Genomic DNA, 27,994 nt, shown 5'->3' with positions numbered 1-27,994 from the left:
CATTTTAATGAATCTTTGTATATATAAACATAACATAAAACGCTAAGCTAGCTTTCATTGATGAATACGGTTAAAAGAAAATGTAGTGCTTAGTTAATTGCGCTAAGTCGACTGAAACTAAGACGTAAATAAGAAACGGCATCATTTTAACGAACATCTTTAAACTTTCTTAAGTGTTTCATCTTCTTAAACATTATGTGTGTCCTATTTTATTAAATGAATCACTAATTGACGCATTCCGAAAGGAAAAAGGGAGCAATATTGGGTGTGCTTTTTTTCTCACGATCAAACAATACACATGCTATGGCAAAAATTAGAGAGAGCTATCCGAGATTGATTTTTTACCAGTCAAATTGCGATGATGTGTTATTTTTTCATCCAGACAAAGAGACATCTTCAGATGATGACGAGCGACTTTAGAATACTTTAATCTGGATTTTAATACAGTGCGCAGACGACAGTTGTCAAGTAGTTGCTAAGAATGGAAGTTGCGTCGTAAGAATATCACAAAGAAATACATGTAAGTTATGTTAAAGTACATTTATAATATGTTTTACTTCTTAATATGTCATTTTAAAGTTTTATAAAAATGAAAAAATAGATACTATATTTAATTGCCGAGTTTAAAGTAAAAAATAAAGTTTGCAATAAATATGATGTTGTAATTAAATTTTACAAAACTGTCTGCAGATGTTATGCAGATATTTTATACGATCTATTTTATTAATCTTTCGCATTTGATATACAATTGTAAAGGAAAATGACTGTAATGGAGTGTAGTTATAAACGGTTTATGCATTAAATGCTGTCACTTGCATATATTCATTAAATCATTATAGGTTCATTTTTTTGCTACAAATATTTATGAAGTGGCAAATATAGGTTTAACACATTCGAATATTCAGAATTAAAAGTGTGGAAAAAGAACATTATAAATGTGTGTATGAGAAATAAAATTTAAGACTTGAAGGGCCTTAACTTGAATCAACAAAACCCTCTTTAATCATGTCTTTTAGTTTATCGTTTAATATTTTTTTGAATGTTTCAAGAATACATATGTTATAGGATATTTTGTATTTTATAAAACTTTTTTTTACTAAATCTAAAGCATAAATTGGGCTATAATTTTGACTTTAACAAGAACGAAGAGTTATATTTTATGCGCGGACTATATAGATTTGTGTCACCATTTTGTTGTGATTTGTTTTTTGGGAAGGGGCGGGGGCACGTAGAATTAATTTAATTGTTTATTTGTTTACCATCCAGTGATATCTCATATATTAATATATAAGTAAAAATGGTAAGATATTTAATCAGGTTTCATCCCGCGGCTAATCACGAGAGAAAAAGGTTAGCTAAAATATAAATTGTTCAAATAGAGAACCTAATTATCTTATCCTATTATAGGCTGGTAGTCGACGTATATTATTATGTCTCCTTAGATTTATAAATATGTCTAAATAAATACATAATAACTCATTCAACGCTATTAGTTCGGAAATTCTCAGTAATTTAGCATAAATCATAAAGTGCATATGTCACCATGATCAAAATTGGATGCGTTTTCTGACATTTTCACGAGCACTTATTCCGGAAGCGAACTTTGATTGCCATTATAGAAATGTCACAAGCAATTTTGATAATTTGATATTTTAATATGTTTGAATTTATCATTCTGGTAACAGTGGGAAACATTTTAGTAATGGAATCATATTATGGGTTTTAACTGTATTTTCATTAAACTCGTCTCCCAAAAGTTCAAGGTTTCATATTCCAATTTAAAGAACTTTTATTAAAATTAGGAGAATGTGATGCATTAAAGGGACATTAGCTGACAAATTTATGTTCACTGATTTGACTCAAATTCTCATATTTAATTTATATAAAATGAAGATGTGGTATGATTGCCAATGAGACAACTATCCACAAAAGACCAAAAATGAAACAGACATTAACAACTATAGGTCACCGTACGGCCTTCAACAATGAGCAAAGCCCATACTGCATAGTCAGCTATAAAAGGCTCCGATAAGACAATAAGACAATGTAAAACAATTTAAACGAGAAAACTAACGGCCTTATTTATGTAAAAAATAAAATGAACGAAAAACAAATATGTAACACATAAACAAACGACAACCACTGAATTACAGGCTCCTGACTTGGGACAGGCACATACATAAATAATGTGGCGGGGTTAAACATGTTAGCAGTATCCCAACCCTCCCCCTTACCTGGGACAGTGGTATAACAGTACAACATAAGAACAAACTATAAAAAAATTAGTTGAAAAAGGCTTAACTCATCAGATGGACAAAAATACAAGTGGGCGTGGGCGGGTTATACATCCCGACACAATAAACAGATCTGAGAGTACTCGCAGTTATCTAACAGCTAGTTCAAAGCCACTAACAACTAATAAAAAATCATGAATCTAAGACTAAACTATCAATCCGTACACATCCAACATCCAATGGATTTAGTGTAAAGACGTCATAAACAGCCAGAGAAAAACATGACCTTGTGCAATGCCAAGTTTAACATACTTAAACGTATATCAAAATTATAATAAGTCTGAAATAAACAGTTAACAAGGCATGTGCTCGATAAAATATTTTTGCATTTTGTGTGCTTTTATAGTCTAGAGCGGATAAATGATAAATAGAATCTTTCGTCTTAAAATTTCAATAACGTACGTTAAAACAATTCAATAAACCACAAAAATCATTATTGTCCCCCAGACGACATAGAATCTGTCACAGTGTATTTAATGCATAAATTTTGTTCAATATGAATATGTACAGACAGCTGTCTTGGTGTACTAATAGACAAATACTTGCAGCTAATTCTGAATAAATCAGACTATTCCCCAAATTCCGGCAAGTCCATGTAAAATGCTCCGCTTTCTTCTTTTTTCTGTTAGAACGTTGAGCTTTCGGTTATATCTCTAATGCATTATAGTTAGCTTATTAAATAGTTATATTTAACCTTAAACTAATGAACTCTGACAATAAAAACGTTATAATTATTCTTTTTTTTCAAGATGTCGATAATATGATTTACCCTTATAATATATATGTAGTACATTTTTAACCAAGCTGTTACACAACTTCCTCACAGGAAAGTCTATAACATAACAGGTTATCAGTCGTTCAAAAACAATTTTACGATGCAAACATAATTGACTTAAATTTCAGGTAAGTTTGCCAAATTATTTAATCTGGAGGATGTTTACACTTGAAAATTCGACACTTTCCAGCTTTTATATTAGAGAACAAACAAACTATTCCATGTTTACAAAACGTGAAGCAGAAACTATGTCTCTTGTTGAGATGATTTACCTGAAAATGCAAATGGTTGATAATTGATCGTTACCACGTGCTTCTAAAAGATAGTATTACGTAATGTATCTTCACCTTGAAGAAGAGATTCTTCATTTCAAAGATAATGGAATTTTAATAGGTTAACTTTATTGCTTTACTTTCCGTATCAGGCTTTGAAGTTAGTTTTTGTTTTTGTATGATGTTTACATTATCTTACTTGATTAACTTGACAGCGCATCTGACTTTGAAGTCACAAACGCTTTATTTCATAACCGTGAACTATATAAATCTTGTTTGCTTTATATCAAGGGTTGACTGTGCATGGTATATTAATATGGTAACCTCGACTTTTGTTCTGGCAGTACAAGCAATGCCAATGAGGGAGGGAAGGGTATTGGCTTTGAGGGATGTATAAATACACAGTCACGACTTGTTGGAATGGTGAAGATGAAAACTTCCAAATGCCTCGTTGGTTGCTTGTTTAAAGAAGGCCGATGCAATGAAAAAAAATATACCCTGACGAACATGGTTACTCTCTTTTCAATTAGAGGCTTAACGTCCAACGTTTATTCCAGTGGACCCACTTTGCATAATTTACCTGTATTATTTATCGATAATGTGTTATTCGGGGCGATATATGAAATATTTGTCACTGGAAGTTTAGTTTAAAACAATCGACGAATCATGTCTAGATATCAGACAGGGATGTGCATTGAAAAGAGTCTCAAAGGTCGTCTCAAAATGTGTTAATAAAGGGAAACATTTAGATTGTACATTTACTAGGGTGTTTGAGAACTCTGACCATATGCCTTGTCATGAATGACGATTTTTTTATAATATTTTGTTAGAATTTCTATATTGAAATTGGACCAGTTCCCACTATAAACCGAGCGTAATTCGTTTAAATTGTATCAATTGTAGCCATCATTAGACAATCGCGTTCTATGGGAATTGTCTGGACAAAAACAACCATAGTTACACTTTAGTGTCGTTAAATGAAATTAAAAACCGATTAACGGTTCAATCGATCATTTGAAGAATATGCGATTACTCGATTATAATGTGAATCGTTTGGCTGTGTTGTCTCGTCCTCATTTTAATCTAACAACCACCAGCTTGAAAAAATGTGCATTCAATTTTGATCGTTTGTTTTTCTGTTTGAATTGTTTTACGCTAGTCATTTTGGACAGTGACCCTTTATGGCTTGCTTGTTTTTGTGAGCCAACGCTCCATGTTGAAGGCCGTACTTTTACCTATATTTGTTTAATTTTACTCAGTGTGAATTGGATGGCGAGTTGTCTCATAAGCTCTCATAACACATCTTCTTATTTATCTTTGATATTTAATTTTATCTCTCTGAAATTTTTGTCAAGAGCGGCACATGACTTCGATTATTCCCCACATCATCAGATCGTATGTTATTGATTATCACAATCTATTCGGCAACGTGTTCTATAAACCTTAACAAAAATATACTGTATATTGAGGCAAATTACTTGTGCTGATCCTCCTTGTTAGCAACTAACATGTATATTGGTAGCACCTCAGTAATGTTGTTGCAAGTTTTATCGTAAATTATGGAAATGATAAGTAATGCAATATCATATTTTATTATACTTCACGTTAAAATGCCATGATTTGATTGGCTAATACGAGGGTGTTAATTTACTCAATCACATGGCTGAGAGGGTGACACTTTTTTTAATGTTACCCTCTCGTCTAGACCAATCAAAAATCGAAAATTTAAAGGAAAATGAATCGAATTTACATTAAGTAATTAAATACAATGCTTAGTTCTACGTTTTTTGCTCGGAATTTATTATTTGACTGTCTAAATAAAAAAAAAACATCTTACTTAACTTTTGCTGGGTTTTTTTATAATACCCGTAACGTTGAGTTATGCACGTGACGTCATAGAAAATACTTTTAAAATACAATAAATCTGTAAAAGACAATAATGATAGGACATTCAGTATAATAAACTAAATAACACATAGCTGAGAGGGTGATAGAGCAGATTGGTACCCCTCGTAAAAGGATTGTCAACCTTGGCTTCGCCGCGGTTGACAATGTTTTCTTGGGGTAACAATATGCTCTATCACCCTCTCAGCTAGGTGTTATTTATATAGTGTAAAAGAGTAACTGAATGAACAGTGTAACCTTTCTAAACCGAATCTTGCATGAACCGAAAACCTGTCTAAACAAATTTTGTTCCTAAGTATAATACATGGTATATAGTCATATCAAGTTTTACGTCTTGTGATCCTGATAAAAGAACATTTGAAAAAACGAACAAAACATTAAGTCATGAAGAGGTTTCAACTGATTAAATTTAAAAAATCTGATAAAATTTCTATGAGTGGTAGAACCTTTGAATACAATGTCTACCATTTCAACCATGAACAATATTTTTGTTTTGTATTGGACTACTCAAATTGGTTTAAACATGTTTCACCAATATTGTTTAAGTCATTATTACAATCGTCGCCCCCCCCCCCCTCCCCCCACCTTTTATAGTGCAGCCATGGAAATATTCTATTTATAGTTTTAGCACAAAGTATAAATCAAAATCTGTTTTTATTTCAAAGTGTTCCCCCAACAAGTTTTAATGTAAAGTACTATAAAGCTTTAAAGCATCAGTAGCATTTAAACATGTTTTACAAACAGTTTCACCTGCAAGGAATGCATAATGTAATTTATTTCTGCTATTTACGAAACAAACTGTTACATGCATGCTTGAGGGTATGATGGTTTTATATTTGCAAAATTACTTTTCATCACTAACTAAGTATCGACAAACAGTGCAGTTAGTACACTATAGCATATACAGTCGCCGTTCTCAGGCAATCAGTTCATTTTGTTTTTAGAGTTCCTCAGTTTTAGAATTTTTCCCTGAATTTATAATCTTCTTTAGTAAATAGATTTATAAGATTTGAACATCAGATAACTATAATGGCTGTTGTCTCTAATTCTAAAAGTAATGCTTCAATTGCCTTTTATTGGTATAATGTGAAGGAAACGTAACGTTCTTTTGAAGAGCTACATATGATTGTACTTCAAATATAACAATATAATTGCTTCAATTCATTCAAATTTATGTATTGTATGCATTAAGGAAACCTCTGTGATCTTGAATGATCTAAAGATCTCTTATCTTGATATGGTCAAATAAAGTACCATAGGCGTTCCAACCGGATGTGTATCTAGGTCATTCTTGGCCTTTACAGAAGACAATAGCATAACATAAGCAAGTGATTGCAAAATTATTTAAAAAATTAAAGTGACAATAGGAGTATGCCAGTCCAACATGAATTAGACAACTCGAGAACAAAACATTCCTGGTAGGGGTCAAAGTCAAAATGCGATTTTTGACAGTATAAAAATACATGTTTAGATTTGATCTGTGATTAAAATTCTTAATCCACTAGTATGGAAACATTGTGTGAGCATTTTTACAGAGCCTACCCAGAGTTTCCAAAGCCATTTCTATAATAAGGGAAAATAATAAAGTTATGAATGAATTGAAAAGACTATGTCAGTTTTTTCTTTTGCATTGTTTTACACCTTTTATTCCGGGCCTTTTATAGCTTGTTATGAAGTATTGGTTTTGCTTATTGTTTAGGTGACATATCATTCCTATTCCTTTACGTCATATTTGGTTTCTGGTGGAGATCTAAAGTTGTCTCATTGGCAATCATGCCACGTCTTATTATTTTTATAACACTGATTTTACATCATCATCATCTTCTGTTAAAGTACAAAAGCGGTGAGATATAACGAAATACAAATACTGTACTGTCGAGTTTCTTGACTTTGAACAGACATATTAACTTGAGATTGATGTATTGCGCATTAAATAACGCAATGTTTAAAAATTCATATTGTTACGCCAAGATTGTAAGGGCATCAAAGGAAATATTGACTTTAGTTTCGGTAAAGTCATCGATTCCTTTAAAAACATTTCTTTAATTTCTCTTTGATTCTAATGTCATTTAAAACACACTCGCTGACATGATCAATGAATTTTGCCTGATTTACGCCTTTCCGTTTCCTTTATGCAAATCTATAAAATGAAATATATTGAAGATCCGGAAATGTAACAAAAACATCACAAGTTTCATAAAAAGTAATATTAATGTTCAGATGTAATAAAATATTATAGAAACGGCGGAAATTGATGAACTATAAATGACAAGCCATGAAATAGATTAAATAGTTATTGCCTGTTGCACAATTCTAAATTACATAATATTCGCAAAGAAATAAATATTGCGCTTGAAAATGCTAATGCAATTGGACGTAAATTGAAATTTTGACATTTCTTTTAAATTATGAAATCTCAACGGACATGGTTTGACATTTCTTCAGACATAAATTTGAGTTTGCTATTCGTTAAATCAATTATTGGAAAGACCAAATAATACCAAATAACGCAAGTAGTATGAAGCAGCTAAATTATCTTAAATAAACATTAGCTCTTTGATCAGTGTAACACTGGGGTCGTGTCAATGAAAGTGTCCTAGGACATGTCCTAAGATAGGTCTTAGGACATTATTTAGGATGGTCTTAGGACTTGTCTGAGACATGTCTTAGGATGTCAAATAAAGCTGTCTTAGGACATTCCTAACTACGGTGGTCTTAGGACCATCCTAACACATTTATTTAATTGAAAATATATGTAGAGATTTGTATGACATAGATTGAATTGTGTTTTAGAACGTATATGTAAAGAGAGGGAGGATGAAGTTTTTTACGGAATACTAATAAATACATTATTAAATATGATAAAAGATATAAATGAATTTAATATGAAAAAAAAGTAAATAGTCACAAAACTTTGTGATATTCGTTTTGGTACATAAACTAGTTTTGTCCTTAGGTCCACTCGATTTCATTACATGTATCGAATCAGGATTAGGTAAAAAAGAAGTAAACTTTTTCCCATATTTGAAAATATGTTGCTTATGATGATAGTATTGTTTAGGTTCAAAAAAGGCATCACGAAATAATTTAATATAATACAATTAAATCTTTAACAAACATTAAGCAATTTTTTTTTTATTAATTTTATCTAATGATAGTTTAATAGTGTATTAGTATTTTTAGTATTGAGTTTATGCCATATTTGTTGTTTTTATTACGTTTTAGGACGATGTAACCTTTAGGACTATCCTAAGATACCTAATTGTATATCCTAACTTTAGGACCAAATTTAGGACATATCTTATTTTAGGAGACTTTCGTTAATCCGACTTAGGACTAAGACGTGTCCTAAGACCATCATAAGACATGTCTTAGTCCTAGGACAGCTTCGTTGACACGGCCCCTGGTTTATTAAAGTTGTCCGCACCGATAGATCCACAAACACAGTTTCGCTGTCTTTTATAAAGGTGTAACCTTGCAGGTTTGCAGTCATGCTAAAAATGTATCTGGACTATGTTTTTTTCTTTAGTATTCGTTTTTAATTAGTTACTATTGGTTCGGATTTCTTTCCCGATAAGTGAGTTGTTGGCGATTGTTTTGATATGTTGTTAGCCAGTGTTTTTTATGAATCCTGTTTCATTATTTTTTAATTATATACAATGTATTGTTCTTTTATTAATGTTCTGTCGATCGATGTCTTTTTGTCAATTTTTGTCTGCCGAATTCCAATTATTGTCACATAAACCTATGGACAGTTTTCCCTTTTTCGAATTAAGCTTGGAGTTTGGTACGGTTTTTTTACTTGTATGTTTACAGCATATCTATTGACAAAAAACGTATGTCCAGATTGTGGTATGGGTTTGCTATTTGCAGGAATTTTGGCGTTTGATTACCATTTGTATAGTCAAAAATCTTGGCGTTTAATGTTCTGATGACAAACTATATGTTGACATCTAAATATGTGTCGTGTGTTTGCTATTTTATTGACGTTTACCCGTCTATAGCTACATCTTGATCAAAATTGAATCGAAAGAAGATGCAACCAGATAGAGGATTGCAATATAATGTTCTTTGCTTTGTTGCACAAAGAAAAGCTTAACTGATAAATACTGATGTTATCGATAAAAAAAATATTGTTTTTTTGTCATTGATTTTCTATATTTATATAATTAAGATATGCCATGTAATGATAATAAAGCAAAAATAGTTATATTTTTATCGAATATTATACACATGTTAAAAACATAATTGAAACACAGGTCTTGTCTAAATTTGTTTCTGAATATTCAACAACAGCTTGTCCTCAATTGAACTTGAAAATTTGTTTTTGTTTTGAAATGTATCGATAAGCCGCAAGCAAGCCCATTAGTATCAACTTACAATACTGCTTTAATAAGGAACAGTCAACTATATTATGCTTTAACATCATTAAAAGCCTCGTTCGTCGACACTAAGGACAAATTAAGACAAGTTCGTGGAAGTATATTTCACTTCATTTAACTGCAAGCGTATTTTATATTTTATATTAACGTTTGAATGAAGGCCAAATATGTGTTTTCCTTGTTTTTGTATTCGCTTGTTTGTATATGTTTTTGATGATCCGAGAACAATAAGAAATATAGTATTACAAAAGAATTCTTTTTTTTTTAATTTGGAAAGGGATCATTTGAATCTAAGTCCCACACATTATAATACTATCAAATCAAATGCACTTTTAATACTGTTGTGCAGTGATTGCATAAGAATAGTTTTAATGGAAAAAAGAATCATAAACTGAACAAATGAAATATTAAGTTTGTGTGTGTTCCCGTGCATCACTTTGTGTTTTGGTTTCAAGGAGGTCTTAAAAGGTTTGAAAAGATTTAATTAACACAATACAAATAAAAATAAAAACGTGGTATTAGCTTAAATAAAGGGGGATCAGAGACATATTACATCATACCACATAAGAAAATGTAATTCGATCATTAATATATTCTTTTCATTTCCATGCTTTGATTTTTTTATTGAAGTTCTGAATATTCTAGTTTTGCTCTCAAACAGAATCACAGTTCTGTTTGAAACAAATTGTCGAGCAATAGTCACTGTCTGACTTAAATTATTAACATAGAAGCGGAAACAGTCAGATCATGAAATTGTATCCGACAAGTAGAATTTCAATTATTTACGATTTTAAACAAATGAAACTGCTCTGAAACTCATTTAGCTATTGATTTTACATTAGGTATTTTGCTCGTATTTTAAAATTCCTACAAAAGATACTAGAAACAAACTATTCATAATAGTAATATCCGATTTGATTTGTTTTGAATCTATTATGTTAAAAGCTTTTATATATATGTGTGCTTAAACGGAAAAAACAGTAATCATGTGTCATTTATACACATCCGTTGACTAATGATGATTCCAATCGTCCTTGACAATATATGTTTTTGGTTTTTATTTTTCAAAGAGTAATTTGATGCTACTTAAGAATTGAATGCTTCTTTTTGTAAATTTATTGGGGTGTAAAAGCGTTGACCGAAGTACATTTTGTATGAAGCGCTTCATTCTAAAAATGTGCGCACGGTCAACGCTTTTACAACCCTATAAAGTTACAAAAAGAAGCATTCAATACTTATAATTACATTTTTTAGCTATGATCATGAAAACACGAATTTTATATATTTTTTTATTTAATTCACAAGTGCACTTTATTGTTGGACCACGTGTTATCATGAATGAAAAGTTGTCATGTGCAGTTAGCCAATCAGAATAAAGTATTATAATGAAATATACATCTTATGTAATTATTTGAATATGAATAACTCACTAACTATACCAGAAATTGGTCCGTCCAATCGAAACGTGGCTTTATTGAAATTTAAGCGCCTGAGCATTTCAACTTTTCAACTTTTTGTCTATGCAGGCAGGCTCAATTTCGAATAAGTCTTACTAGAAGGGGACAATATAAAAAAGAAGATGTGGTATGATTGCCAATGAGACAACTGTCCACAACAGACCAAAATGACACAGCTATTAACAACTATAGGACACTGTACGGCATTCAACAATGAGCAAAGCCCATACCACATAGTCAGCTATAAAAATCCCAATCAAATGTTCTTGATCTTCGAGTCACAAAAACACGAAAAGTATATTAGAAAGAACACTTGCAATATGAAGACATATACAGTTGAGGGTTTCAGATGAGGGTCCTTCATTTCTTTAGTGTTTAAATCAATTTTCACTATTATACTTTATATTTCTTTCATAATTCTCCATACTTTATTTTCTCAATACTCTTTATTCTTTATATACTTAATTACTCCATTAATGTTCTCTATTGTTGCTGGGTTTTTTTTTTTGCAGACTATTCTGTGTTCTTTATTATTATGGTCTGTTTTTGTAGTATTGGTCCCGTATTATATACCCCCTCCCAATACAGCCCCTCATAATTGTGTTAAATTAGAAATAAACTGTTTCATTGAGGACCCATTTTACAACGAAGATGCGGGCTTTTATCCTTGGTAATCAAATTTTAAATTTCATGATTAATGTAAAGTTGTGACTCATGTTTTATTGAATGTGTCAGATTTTTATCTTTTGCACTTGCTTATATATTCATTATTATTCCTAATTTCGACTTATTTATTAACCTTTTTTATTTTTGAAAATTCAAAGATTCACCTTTGTGTTTCAAATAGTTACAATGGACCGATTGCAATAAAATTTGTCAAGTGGAATAATTTGTCTCTTCAACGCACACGTCCACACATTTCTCCTTTCAATGCAGGCGTAACTGTAATATTGAAAAATCAAATGTGTCCTCGAATGAACCGTGTCCTACAAAGTTTGTTTGTATTGAAATGGATCAATAACTAGCTTCAAGCAAATTATTTACTATTATGCCATGTTATACTCTGATAACAAGATGAATAAAAAGTGTATATTAAATAAAGCTAAACTTTACAAACATAAAAAAAACGTAAAATTAATGTTGTTTTTGTTTGAACTTTAAACAGAACAAACTCTTCTTATATTAAAATAAATGAAAAATAATATTACGGTAGCATTTTCTTTGTTTGTGCGTTTAAAATTAAAACATATACTTGGATGAGATAGGGACATAGCAGCTGCCTAAACATGGCATCGGATTTAGCGATTTAATTCCAACCGGACGTGTCTGTATATCTGTACATCCAGCGCAACCAAACGGACGTGTCTGTGTATCTATACATCCAGCGCAACCAAACGGACGTGTCTGTGTATCTATACATCCAGCGCAACAAAACGAACGTGTCTGTGTATCTATACATCCAGCGCAACCAAACGGATGTGTCTGTGTATCTATTCATCCAGCGCAACCAAGCGGACAACGCTTCTGCTTAGTGTCAAACAAGACGAAACTATGTTAAACAGCTGACTAATTATCTGCACCTCAGTTACATGTAAACTAACCTTAAAATGAATAGATGATGAAATAGATCTTTTTGTTCTTACGTTGTGCTGTGCACTCGCACATTCGCTTAACCTGCCACATGTTTATTATACCTGTTCAAAGACGGAAGACAGCATTTCAGTTGTTGTCGTTGGTGGCTATCTGTAAGATCTGTTTTTTTGTTTATCATCTTGTGACTTGTTTCCCATTTTTGTCATGTCATGGCCTTTTTATCTGACCTCACTTTCAATAAATGAATTTCCCGTATGTGTTATGCAAAATTGTCGAAGGTCCCTACAGTAGCCGGCTAAAGTTGCTTACAAACACGTACTTTATTGAATTGTTTAGTGTCTCGAATTAACAATGATATCACATCTTTTACTTATATTTGTATAACATTTATTATATTGAAAAGCGATGTTCAATCTTTGATATTTAGAGAAATTGGGTTTGTCTTTAACTTCTGGATTACTCTGTAAAATAAGATTTAACAATATTATCCGTATACCAATAACACTGCACCGATAAAGCAATGCACTAAAGTAATAAACTACGAAGACATTTTAAACCACTGAAGAGCAATAAAATTACAAAGGATATTTAGAATACTTAAAATGACAAGCTATGAGATGGTCATGTATTAGTTATAAGCTGACATTCATAGTGTAAATTGGAACGCTATCAAATGTATACTAAAATATGTATGCCTACCACTATCAGATGTATACTAAAATATGTATGCCTCGATCTTTTTTTAGATATTATTCATGATGTTTTAATGTTTTGCATTTAAAATCCCATATGATAAAGAGACCTCTAAGAAGAGTTTCAATTTGTAAAACACGAAAATGGGGAATTTAGATTTTACATGATATCAGAAGTCACTTAGAAAACAAGTAAATTATCGACCACCTCAGCTTTATTTGGCAAAACCAATGAGAAGTTACTTAGCCTTTTTACTTTTTTTCATTCGCGCCTCATTGTTGACCGAACACGCGTTTGGCGTACACAATTATTAACGTGTGTATTTAATAAGTTTGTGTTTTATTTTACACATATGTTTGTTTTTCTTTAAGTTTTGTGCTTGGATTGGGTTTATACAGAATAATGAATGCAAAAAAAATATCCCTGAAATCAAATTATACAGAAATGTACTCTCTACCCTCGCTTTCCAGACTATCATAACTTAAGAAACAACATGCCGTTCATATGTATATTACCACACATGATGAAGGATATGCTTTAGAACTTAATTTGCCAGGATATAATTATCAGTCATGGATATCATTCGCAGGTATTGGCTCTTTTTGTCTTTTCCGATAAATGTAACACTTATTACTTGTTTTAGGTTCATTGCATTATTAATACCGAACCATTCGGCAATCCTCGGTAGAATCCGCTACTCTCCATTTTCTGAGGGTACGGAATCGGCCGAGTTGAGACGAATGAATAACGAATATGTATTCAGGACGTTGATGGCATTTATTATGTTTCGATGTTTGTTTTCTGTGCTCTAGTTTAGCTGTAGATTAACAGGTTTCGTATAGCATTGGACAGTAAATGATAAGTTTGTATCAAGCAGCGGGGATATATTCATTTGCCTAATATTGCTGTAAGAAAAATACAGATTTCAAGAATCATTTATGAACCCAGCCTCCGAATGTGGGATTTTCTCTCTATGTTTAAGACCCATTAGTTGTTTTCTGCTCTCACGTCGGATTGTTGTCTCATTGACAAATTCCCTATCATTTCGATTCTCAAATTTATGATACAGTATTACTTCGATAAGCAATAGAAATATGGTCAGCAATGAACACCCCTTCCCCAGGCAGTAAGAATCCTTACTAAAATGGAGCATCCATTTGTCTGTGTGGAATGTTTAAATACACCAGCACGCCCTGTCGCAACTAGGACGTTGATTCTGATGAGAAATTTAATTCGCATGCCTAACTTTCTACCCTTTAAAGAATCATTACAATAATTGTCTTAGGATTCGATAGATGTCCTGTTGCAAGGTAAAATATTTTTTTTTATCAAAACCAATGATCCCATTAGGCGGATGATTTTCCATGCAGTTCCAGTCCAAATTGTCCGCTTTTCATTTCGGTAAACCTATTTGGCAAAACCTAGCTATATGTATTGTACTAAATGTTTTCGTCTTGAATTTGTATGAGATATTTGCCACCAGATGTTTAGCAAACAAAACAATCAATCAATAAATATTTGAATTAAGCTAGAATTGAACTATGACAGTCTATTTCCGAATTGACGAATTAATATTTTTTTACAAAAATGTGTAGGATTGTAGACATACGTTTACCCCAATAATGATACTGAAAAGAATTGGTTAATTGAAATAATTGCATCGTTGTACATAAAGCTGCGTTATACTTGAACAAAAACAAAAAAACTTCAAATTTCATATACATGTAGCAAAATATTTTAAATTTTATTAAAAAAAATAGTTTATTAGATTCGGACGTTCAAAATGAATGCCAGGTGAAGCAGTCTTAAAATTTAATCTAAAAATCACCAGTTAAAAGGATTGCATTTCACTAATATTATACCAAGATGTTTGTAGCCTAATGCGAGCATCTAATTACAGTTAATATGACAGAAAAGCTGAAATCAAATTTGACAAATAAGAGAATTTGTTGACATTGGCCGTTGACCAAAGAAATAAACCGTCCTGCCATGTGTCCCAGTATTTCATAAATTAATTTAAGGCAGTCCTTTGTTACTGCATGGCATCCGAATTTGACTTTGGTTCCTTGCAAAGAAGGGTCTAGTGAACGACAATGTCATTTTGGAAATTATTAGCTTTTCATTTGCTACGAAGTAAGTATATTTTATTCAAAGTTTTAAATTACATGATTGACCGAACTAAGGGTTTTTGGATATCTAAGGGCAATTTTGATATAACGGTATTGGCAGGCTTATTAAGAATAAAAGCAAATAGTAAAATCGTATTTTATTTTTTGAACAGTCAAATCAAGATTGAAGAAACTAAATACTAACCTCGTTTACAAAACTGTATAAAAATATACATTTGTTTTATCCAGCATCTGTATTATAATAGCTATTTCAGAAGATCTTTTAAAATGATTTGTCATTTGTCAATGAATGTTATGGGTGCAGGTACTTTTAAGTATACTATAATATTGATACATTATATTTGCAAGAAGTTGATAATGTTGGGAAGACAGTTATAAAAACAGTGGTGGAAAAAAAATTTATTTTATAATCACGCCGCTGGTAACATTAAGTTTGCTAGGGCAAAAATAACCTTTAATAAACCCTAACAAAAACTTTTACTAGTTGAAATACAAAAAAAAAATGTTTTTTTCAGTATATCATCTTAAGGTGGTACCCAACACTTCTCTAAAATTAATTTGGCTCGTTTGTTTTTCATAAAATTTTTGCAAAAAAAAGTATTTACTTTGAGCCTAATTTGACATAAATATAATAAAAATTCAAAAAATTTTAACCAACCATGTTATCAGAAAAAATACACTGGTTATATAGCAGTTTGACAAACACTAATTTTGATCATTGAGAAGCTTAATATTCCCTTAACAACACATCGTAATTAAACGTTCAGCGGATTTTACAGAGTTATCTCCCTGTAGTTTTAGGTACCCTTAGAGTTTATTGGACAAATGTAGCTGAAAAATGGGAGGATTCAATTACAGATGATGTGTAACATGTGATGGAAAAGCTTAAATCAAATTTGACAAACGAGCTAATTTGTTGACATTGACCACTGACCATAAATATAAACTCGTCCGGCCATTTGTCGCAGTATTTCATAATTAAAGACAGTGTTTTGTTTGGGTGAAAGCAAGTTTTACATTTCATAGACGAACTTTAACCTCCGCATAATAGCCATTAAAGTAGAAGGCATTAATACGGCCATGTATTAAAAAAATGACATTAGTCACTGTCACTGTAGAGGATAATGCCGATCTTACGAAGTTCGGAAGAGGATAATGTTCTAGTATCTGTTTCACTTCACATTCATGGGAAAGGATCAAAATCATAAATTGGATAAAATGGAGTGTTAATGTTAAAAAGTATATATAATTGATATATTTAAATATTTTGGGGCAATTTATAGCTTGCTGTTCGATGTGAGCAAAGGCTCCGTGTTGAAGGCCGTACCTTGACCTATGGTTTATTTTTATAAATTGTTACTTGGATGGAGAGTTGTCTCATTGGCACTCATACCACATCTTCCTATATCTATTAACAATTTTACAACATGAATATAGACCAAAATGAAATTATTAATTAGCTTTTATTTGTTGTTTTTTTAATGGTACAATACTGATATTTGACCATGTATATCAGTCATTACAGCCCCCCTCCCCCCCCAAAAAAAAAACAAACCCAAAGAAGCAGAACATTTGAAACTTTTAGATGCACATGACTCCAATGCTTTGTTTTAACATTAAATGACGTTTTAATAGAGAGAAATACATATGATAAATATATTACACGTGAAATTTAAAAATAGCAGTATTTCCAATTGAAAAAGAAATAAGTAATTTATAAAAAATTTATGAATAAACATGTGAATAAAATTATATTTTTTTCGAATATTAATAATCGTGCCATTCCCCCCACCCTTTCGCATATTATAATTATCATTAAATACTCATGTATACTCATATAGCGATGAGGTTCTTTAAATTGAAGTAAGCTATTTTAACTTTTTTTCAATATTTATATATATATATATATATACCTTTCTTTGGGTCAAGATATTCTTTTTTCCTTCTTTTTACATAATGCTTGTGACTATGGTTAAAGTTGTATTAATTGTTCATAGAAGTAAGCGTTCCAAATATTCAAGATCTTTGTAATAATTTTAAATACGAGTAGTAGATATAACAGTAACAAATATAGTTATATAATAACTAAGAATATACGAAAGTCGTTTTAACTCGCTTCTCTAAGCGGATTCAATAAGAGGGTGGTCGATCCCTCATCAAGCCACCGTCACGTGTTTCGTTGAAATACAGGCTACACGGAACAATAGAAAAGGGGGTCTAAAATTAGTAGTTGTAAATCTCGCTATTGGTATAGTAAACCAAGGAGGTTATATAACCTCCTTGAGTATACGCTCTAGGGTAATTATCCACCTCTATCAGGGGAAAACAAAGATTTCAAAAAATATATGTAATTATAACTTTCCAACCACCCCAACCTTCAACATTTCTTTCCTTCAATCACTGTCAGAAACGTTTTCTATCAAGCTCCTAATGATTTGTCGATTTGATGGGTTTCTTCTTATTGACTGGCATCTGATCAAACTTGCAGCAGATGAGTTTAGAGTGGAGATCTTTGTATTGAATCGCTCAATCTTGTGCACTAGGCAAATACGACCTCCGCGCACATTTTGTCAAATCTATAAGTGTTTTCATTTAATATGGCTTCACATCAAAACAAATTGATGAATCTATATTCCAGTACTTGATATTTAAACTTGATAATTTGCATTGCACGAAAATAAATCATTTTACACTTAATAATTAACACAGCTGTTGATATCCTAATTAACACATTGCAATGTGCAAATACTGTTCTGCAACTATGGATTTTAAATGTTAATCGTTTATTTATTTTTTTAAATTTCGACATGCATTTCTATCTATGCATAAACTATATAGTCCTAGACTACTCTGACGTCCAACGGCTGTTTTGCCAGACAAGCTGGGGCCGTGGTCAGCTTGTCTGGGTGGAAAAACAGCCGTTGGACGTCAGAGTAATCACGGACTAATAACAATAGTGATCGCGTGTATTAAGAATGAAAAAATAGGGGACACAATGAAATCCTTTTTGTCAAATGCAGATCAGTATCTTGTCTTCCTGTCATGGTTTTGTGATCAATATTGGATGGGCAACATATTCCAGATCTTTCGTGGATGATTCTCTTATATGGTTCTTTGTTTCAATGGCAGCTTCACCCTTGATGTTTGTCTCGAACGTGAATGTCATAGTTGGCCATAGAACCGTTCTACTTGTCGACACAACTGAAAGTAGCGCTTTAATGTAACCAAAATATACTCATAAGAAATACCAGGCCTACATTTGTTAACGCCAGACACGCGTTTCGTAGATACAAAAAACTCATCAATGGCGCCCGAATCAAAAAAGTTAAAAAGGAAATGTTTGCTGTATTGACTATTGATACAAGTAACTATTTATAGAACTTTTTGATGGTCGATTGATCAAACTTGACTGTTCACATTAAAGATATATATGGTCTGTTAGGGTCCTCTTGAAATCTATATGGACAACTGTCTGATATGCACATCAAAAGACACAAGTTTTTATAAATCTATATTTCTTTACTGGAATTCATTGAATAAGTCGAAACACCAATAAAGTATTTGAATGTTTTGCTATTTATGTCTCAATTTTAAACCAATTTATGGTGCAACTAAAGATCAAATCATTCAATTTTATTCAAGTTTTTGTATAAAAACTGTTATTTGATTGAAGATTCTAAGAATGTAAAGTTTTCTATAGAATGCACTCTTTGACATTGTAAATAAAATTCTGTGATATGAATTAACAATATACCCCAATAAACATTATATAAACTGTTTTTGGTCTTTCTTTTTTTTATCCGAGAACGCCTCGGTTTAGTTTTGTGATATCATTTTTTTATTTTTTTTTGGACCAACTTTATTCTACGATTTTGAATTCCGATTATTTATTTTTTTAAATAATCCCTGTTGAATAAAGAACGCGAAAAGAGAATGTGTTACGACGCAGCTTTTTTTTTTTTTCTAACATTAAAAATGAGAATGATGAGCACCCACTCTCTCGGTCAATTTTTTTCTTGTTTTGTGTGTTTTGTCGTGCCGTAACAGACGTTGTTGGACTTGAATTTTCACATATAAAAAAATTTGCATTTGTAAATAATTATTTCAATCTTTTTATGCATATACTATAGACATCTATAAACACATCGTTTGAAAGCTGAACACACACACACACACACACATATCTTTCTTCCTTTCCCCCCAATAAACATGTGTACAAAAAAAAAGCTTTTTACACAAAATTTAAGAGTGAAATTGAGACAATTGCAATTACTTTTTTCTAAATTTATATCTCTATATTTTCGTTAAAAAAATCACGTTTCATCTCTGCGATGAGAATTTTTCAATTCTGATAGTCTCTATTTTTTGTAAGATTACATTTAATTTTAATCTTCCATACCATCAATTCCTTTGTTAATAAATCAATTCGTACCCGAAACGAATACCACTAAAAGAAAAGTAATCATAACTAAATACAAACTATCAAATATTTCATTTTACTAATTGTCCATGTCGTAATTTTGTTTTCAAGACAAAATCAAAATCCAATAGTCATTATTTGCTAAACCAAATTATTTATTGACGCATCTAAAATTATATTTGATTTAGCAATAAATTTTGTTACAGTTGAGTGTCAATTTTCGTCAAATAAAGATACAATTGCAACCTTCGTCTAGGGAAAAATTATCTTTTATCTGAAATATTGTCATAAAAATGATCTGATAGTTGTATTCATCTTTATAACTTGTAAAGTTAAGCTTTTATCAATATTAATACAGTTATCAGTAAAATAGTTTTCATGTATTTTTTATCTCGAACAATTGTACGTGATTTTTCCATTGAAATTATCAAAATATGCAGAAAATGAATATTTTCTTATTCGATAGATTACAAATTTTACACAATATCAATATACACAACAGATGCATAAAACGGATATTGGAAACATCTCGTGATCTCTCGTGGGGCTTTATTTTAATATTCTTTTTAAAACATCATCTGGCGTCTGTGTTTTTATTTTTCACAGCTGGATGACTTCACACTTGATTGATTTCCAATTTTTATAATTATATTTATAGTGCATACATTTTAAAAACTCGTATCAATTGTTGTTAGGTCAGAATTAAATAAAGAAAAATCAATTTAAGATAACATCAAAGCCAGGTTAATAGCTGTCTGTTACCGTTATATTTTTTAACTTAAGCTGTGATCAGCATCCGTTCAAGCGCATCGCGTTATGTTGCAAGAAATAATTACAAAATTTCAACTATACACAAATATGACACCATGTTAAGATCTCTATCAACAAAACTGTTATTGATTTTCACTCTCTCAGAATCTTTTTGCCTCTGTAAGATACTTCAAAACGTTAGGCTTGCAATACCAGATCAGATGAAACTCAATTTATAATCGCGTGGCTAACATAACGGAATTCTTTTAAGAGGTAAGCCGCAATTTATTCTGATACTAGCGTAAATATATTTCAACAATGAAACTCAATTTATAGAAACATAAAGAATTTATAAAAATGATTAATAATTTTGATTAGTATGTTTTAACTAAATACTTATACTTATTTTAATTTTTACAAGGATTTGTATAGTAAGATATGATGTAAGATATGATCTTACTATACAACTGCTTGGTTTTAATAATAAATTATGCTGATAGTTTTTTTGCAAAATTAGTATTTATTGCTAAAACCTTACTAAATTGGTGGTTGCTTCTAAACACGGATATATTGCGATTCTCCATATAACATACAGCCCGTAACAGTGTACAAATAAAAATCGTCCGGAAAACTGCGTTTGCTGTCATTTTGTTGGGTCATGCAACATTTCACCTATTACCCATAAACAACATAGGTTCTCAATTACTAAAACAAGTTCTATAAGATAGTTTCAAATCAGAGTAAACATATTCACTTCCTTATATACAGTCGAATTTGTCTATAGGTTACACAAAGCTAGTTCTTAAAACGTTTGTATCAGGGAAAACATTTGTCTTTGACTTTTAAAACACGCAGGGGAAACGGGATTTCCTAACCATTCACTTATTTAAGTCAAGCTTTTGAAGCTCGTAAGCTCGTAATAATAATCTAATGTCAGTTGGTCTACCATAAGTATAATACTATGTAATACTGTGATATTATATATATATATATAATTGGTACTTCAAACGTAAATTATACGACTTTTTTTTATGACTACGTGAACTTGTGCCATTTATTTTTGCTGGTCGTTAGGAAGACAATTTACAATTGTGCAGTGAACGTAGGCACTTATACATAACCTTATAATTCTGTTTGGAAACAAAAATAAATTCCCAATATATACATATACATGTATGAATATATATGTATTATATGTCGTGTACATGATTGGATTTTGTAGATATAACTACCGCACATAAAAAGTATCATGGATTTCGAGGCTTTCATATTCAAGGTTTTGAATTCTACCCTTGTTGAAAACCTGTGGAGTTCTCTACAGTTTCTTAAAACATCAATTATTTTTTTTGTAAATTGGGTGCCGTCTCCCTGAACATGCTAACACTTAAGTCATATCTTTTCATTTTCATATTTTTTTTCCTGTTTGTCTCTGATGTCTTGATTGTTGGAACGATTAGTGGTATCTAACAATATTTACGAAAACTTTCTGAGAATTATGAATATTTCTTCTCTGTCAGATATGGATCATTACCAATGATAAAATGAAATGCCGTACATCACATCTTATAGAGGTTTAAATTTCAAATATTCGTCAATAACTTAAGATAAAGAGCAATTTTGTCTTTAACATTTCAAATTTCAAATGTTAAAGGGTACATTTGTATTTTTTGCTTCGATTTGAAAGAAATTTATTTCAGTTTTTTCTGTGACAAAGTACACGCATAACCGTACGGTTACCTATAGTTGTTAATGTTTGTGTCATTTAGGTATTTTTGTGGATAGTTGTCTCATTGGCAATAATACCACATCTTCTTTTTTATATGTCGGTATTGCAACAATGTATGATTGACATAATCCCGGGGACACAATAAACAGATAGGTATGAAAAAGAAAAGATATGGGGTATTCTGTATCAGACGAAAGAAAAACTTTTACAGTGTTGAATCCCATAAATATTCACAGTGCAAGCAGTGTATAATAAATAATCGGTTATTTCTAAAATTAAATGAACCTGTATACAGTGATGTAAATAATTCTTTATAACGACTTTCAAAGAAACAATGTATAAACTACAGCATGTACAGTGCAATTCGTTCTTGTTCTATGTAAACGTAAGCTATATTTGCCTTTTCATGGAAACGAAAGTATAGAGATTATAGACGATATAAAGAAAAAAACTTCGACTTAAAGAATGAAAACTTACACATTGTACATGAAATATTTTGTCGATGAAGAAAATTAAATTATGTCACTTCTGAAATAAGTTTGTCGATAACGTAACTTATTCTGACGGTAAAGAAACGCGAATTCGATCACTTCTCTGTTTAATACGGGCTGTACACAAAGTTTGAAAAAAAGTATTTGCAATACTAAACCAGAAAACTGTCCATTCAGAATATGTGCATTTACTATTGCAACAGAGGAATAATAGACTTAATTATGTAAAAATGCGATTCTGGACATGCATGACAGTCGTATTTCATTTATTTTGTTGGTTGATAAAGTCTATATATAACGTGTGATTTTGTCAAGTTTTGATAGAATTCTCCCTCTTTGATTTTCCAATGGAGTTCGGTATTTTTGTTATACTTTTTTTAATAATGCTATCAAAACCAAAAATGTGTTTTTTTTTTTTTTTTTTTTTTTTTTTTTTGCATAAGGGAGCTACCATTTGATTTTTATGGGGGGGGGGGGGGGGCTAGGATGAAAAATTTTGTCCTGCTTTTTTTTTAGTTGTAATCCCTGTCCTGCCTTTTTATTTTTTACTCTATTCGGTCCTACCTTTTTTTTTTACTAGTTTATCCTGACTTTTTTTACACAAAACTGCCTTTTTTTTTTTACCAAGTTGCTCATCCTGCCTTTTTTTTTACTCAAAACTCCTGTCCTGCCTTTTTTTTTCAAATTTCATCCTACCCCCCCCCCCCCCCATAAAAATCAAATGGTAGCTCCCTAAGCCATCCCGTTGCAATTATTGCAAGATTTTCAGAACGTACAGTATTATCTGTTTTACATATTACACAGTAGCAGTATTAGTTATTTTGGAGACGACATGAAACACGCAAAACATAAAAAAATAACTTCCATATTGTGTTCAGCGATTTGTATTTGATAATATTATATAAGCTAAAAACGCTTGAAGGACTGATCAAAATGGCATATTGAATCGCATATTTGATCGAGGTTTGTTTAATCCCGAAGTCTTGGTCGTTTATTCCCTTTCCCTTTTCTTTTTATCATTTGTTTTCCTTTCTTTGCCTTTAAAAAGGTATAACTGATTTACGTTTTTCTCGTTTCAGGATGGACACCCCAACATTATTTCTGGTGATTCTGGCGACCATATTGTCGGCAGCAGACGTTAATTCCCAACGACAACTTACAACATATCCGTGTCCTAAAGAGTGCGCGTGCTACCTTAGAAACAGTAATAAAATCATTGTCGATGTCGTCTGCAAGGTGGAGGTCCTTAACGCACAAACTAAATTCTCTATAATACAGACAAATATAACCAGTAATTTATACATCACGTGCAATTCTACAAAACCATCAAGTCTTCCCGACAACATTTTCATTGGACTACGTTCTTTCACTGGAATTCGCATTCGAAATTGTCAATTTCGATACATTCCCAGAAATGCATTCGCTGGGTTGACAGCTTTACAAGAAGTCTCAATCGAAAACGCCGACAGCTTACAAATTCATACAGATGCTTTTGCAAACACGCCATACCTTAGGAGAATATCTATCGTTCATAGTGGATTACGTCAGTTGGCGAAAATATGCCGACTTCCTATATTGCAGTTTCTGAATTTGACGGGAAATAATATTGCTGAACTAAATGAAAGCGGGATAGCTTGTCCGGAAAGAAGAGTTATGAAATATCTTATTCATGTTATATTAGCTGAAAATGAAATCAAGCAAGTCGAATCAACATTCGGAAGGTACATTCCGAATGTATGGCAACTGTCCCTGTCCAATAATCTAATTGGGTCAATTCAAGCTGGGGCATTCGATTCTCTTCCTCGATTAGGATGGCTTGATCTTACAAATAACTCTCTGTCTAGACTTCCGAATGAAATGCTGAAGAATAATTCTAATCTGAAACTTTTTGGTCTAGGAAATAATCCTTTAGGAACTCTTCCGAACGGATTTTTCAGATTCACGTCATCGTTACAAGTTCTAGGACTTATCGATACAGATATAAATGGCGATATTTGGCAAGAATTACAGAACCTGAACAATCTAACTGAGCTTCAACTTGGAAAGAACCATATCAATCGAATTGACCGAAGCGTTTTGCAAGGGCTGAAACATATCAAACATTTGGATTTGAGCGACAACAAAATTCAAACCATTGAAACGAACACATTTATCGGTCAAAGTGCACTGGAAACGTTGTATCTGACAAATAATGAAATTTCTGATGTTAAAATTGCTGCTTTCCGAGGACTTGATAGGTTAAGGAAATTGGATTTATCATATAATCATATACCGGAAATTCCAGAAGATAATTTCAAGCATACATCGGATATTGTATATTTGAATATTTCCTATAACAAACTTGAGAGTGTTCCAAGTTTACATGGTATGACAAAAATGACAATCTTGGATTTCAGAGATAACCTCATTACTAAGTTCAAGTCATCAACGTTCGAAGGATTAGAGAAACTAGAAGGAATTAATCTTATTAGGAATCGAATCGAGTACATCCAAAATTACGTGTTCACGAAGGCGACAAATTTACGAATGTTACAGTTATCGCATAATAACATTAGTGCTGTTGGTTATGATGCCTTCAAAGACATGGCGTCTCTGTCCTGGATTAGTCTAGACCATAATTACATTGAAAACATCGATCTAGTTTTTACTCCTTTACCGAAACTGTTTAAACTAGACCTGTCTTATAACGAGATAAATGAGAAAATTCGTTCAGGGATGTTTTCGCCTTCTGTCGGATTTTTAAACTTGAAAGAAAACCGAATATCGAGTATTGATATGTATGCATTTTATGAATATCCAAAATTGAGGGAAGTCAATTTACAAAACAATAAGTTAAAAAGTTTGACTGAGATGTCATTGTCAGTTTCGCCTAGATTACTTAAACCACCAGTTTTCCTATTTGGAGGGAATAAATTCTTATGCGATTGTCGTCTGGCGTGGCTAAGAAAGCATGTCAATGATTGGCCGTTAGAGGAGCAGCAATACGTCATTGCCGATATGGCGTTATTAACATGCGATGAAGGTTTCAAAATGGAAACTGAAACTTTGTTGAAAAATGTCGATCCGCACATGATGTTGTGCTCTTATCGTGACGATTGCAGGCGAGACACGTGTGTATGTTGTGAGTATCATGGATGTATCTGTAGATATATGTGTCCTGCACAATGTACATGTTACCGCAAAGCAGGTGTTTCAAACGAAAATCACATAATGTGTTCGAATGAAGACCTCAAAGACGTCCCGAGTCACATTCCGAGTATAGCTACGGATTTGTACCTTGATGGAAACAATATGACAGATTTATACAGAGCTCGAAATTCATTCGTGCAACTTCAAAATGTCAAATCACTCTATCTAAACAATTCTAACTTGTACTTTATTGAGAGAGGAAGTTTTATTGGTTTAATGGATCTCGTTAATTTGTATCTAAATGACAATTATTTGCAGAGATTGAAAAATGGCGTTTTTGATGGGCTACAGTCATTGACGTCTCTCTATTTACAGAATAATAACATTCATTTTATTTCTGATAATGTGTTTGCAAAGCTGCCAAATCTTCGCTATTTGTCATTGGCAAATAACAAACTGTATACGCTACCAGAAAGCTTATTTCAAGTTCTTCCCGACCTTTTCGATGTCAGAATGAGCGGAAATCGATGGAAATGCGATTGCGATCAGACGCCACGTTTACAGCGTCTAATTACGTCGGATAATATCAATATGTCTGACAGTCACCACGTATGGTGCGAGCAGATAAAAGAAAATGAGAGGAAAGAACTCGAAATTCTTTCCATTAAGTTGTATGAACTCTGTCCTGGAAATTATACGCCACCGGATTCTTTATCTGCGATCAGAAGCAGACAGTATTTGATATCGATTGTTGCCATTGCACTGACTTTATTTATCATATTTCTTGCTTGCATAATTCTTTGCATGAGTAGAGAATTTTTGCAGGTGATTTTCTATTCAAAATGTGGATTTCGTATGTGCCATGATGGTGGGGAAGAGAGCAAAATTTATGACGCATATATTTCATACAGCCGAAAAGATGAACAATTCGTTTTTCAAGAAATCGTCAGCAAATTAGAAGGGGAACCTTATAGGTACAAGTTGTGCGTTCACTTCCGGGAATTTCCCATTATGCAAACGATAGGCGAAACAATTTATCGATCAATCGAAGGAAGTCGAAGAACAATCGTAGTTTTATCGGACAATTTATTAAATAATGAATGGAGAAACACGGAGTTTCAGATAGCTCATCAAAGTGCTTTGAAAAACAATGCCCAGAATTTAATTATAATTCAGAAGGGCTATTTAGACAAAAGACTGTATGGTCCTGGTCTGAAATTATGTTTAAACAGTAAAGTTTACCTGAAGAGTACAGATCCTTGGTTTTTAGAAAAACTATACTTTGCCATGCCCGAACGCCCTCGAATAAGACGGAAAAGACGGTCGCTGAAATTGAGACTCGACACTTCAGCAGTAAATACCGTTTCTGGTGTAATGCAGGACGACGAGGGGTACGAGACCCCAGTATCTGTGGCTAGTTTCGACCCGTCAAAAAGATTTTCTGAAAACTTTTCATTACACAGCGTAAATCTTTACGAGGAAATTGACACTCTTCCAAAAAAGAAGATGTTGTTGTAATTTTGATATTTTTTTTATATTTGTACGTAACGTTAAATATTGTGATTTTAATTTCCATTCCAAATGTGCCAATTTATTTTTGCAGTACTCTATTTTCACTTCAATGTTATAGACTTTTGTATTAAAATGTATGAAATCTATGGTTTGTGTATCGTTTACCGGTTTAGATTTATTATATCTTTGATGATGGCTATAACAATGACGGATGGCTTGAACAAAAAAAATGTCAAGTGGTAAATTAAATACATACTCAGGACTAAACATTTTTATGCGATATGAATATATCAACCCTGCTTTGTTCTAAACTGACAAGAAAGCTGAACCATATCTTAAACGTGCTGTTATATAGAGAAACAGAGAGCGAGAGGCAATCTCGCTACCATGAGACCACTGCATGTTTTATATCTTTGATAAATACAGTATCTTTTATTAGTAGAACTGTGCTAAGAAAGAGAAAAGA

General features: G+C 32.0%; 1 protein-coding gene across 2 annotated transcripts; it reads left to right on the top strand.

The window, feature by feature from the left end:
• The first annotated feature begins 23 nt into the window (after positions 1 to 23).
• Positions 24 to 27,674, top strand: LOC143047318 (uncharacterized). Of its 2 annotated transcripts, none has more exons than XM_076220355.1 (2): positions 24 to 520; positions 23,967 to 27,674. In XM_076220355.1, coding segments are annotated over exons 1-2 (3,570 nt in total). In that variant the 5' UTR covers positions 24 to 518; the 3' UTR covers positions 27,535 to 27,674. The 2 variants fall into 2 exon arrangements, with proteins under 2 accessions (XP_076076470.1, XP_076076471.1); XM_076220356.1 differs by lacking the exon at positions 24 to 520 and adding an exon at positions 3,137 to 3,197.
• Positions 27,675 to 27,994: the final 320 nt, after the last annotated feature.

The sequence above is a fragment of the Mytilus galloprovincialis genome, chromosome 10 (assembly GCF_965363235.1).
Source record: "Mytilus galloprovincialis chromosome 10, xbMytGall1.hap1.1, whole genome shotgun sequence".
Classification (NCBI taxonomy): Eukaryota; Metazoa; Mollusca; class Bivalvia; order Mytilida; family Mytilidae; genus Mytilus; species Mytilus galloprovincialis.
Note: the sequence above shows the minus strand (reverse complement) of the source record. Positions and strands in the feature narration are given on the sequence as shown.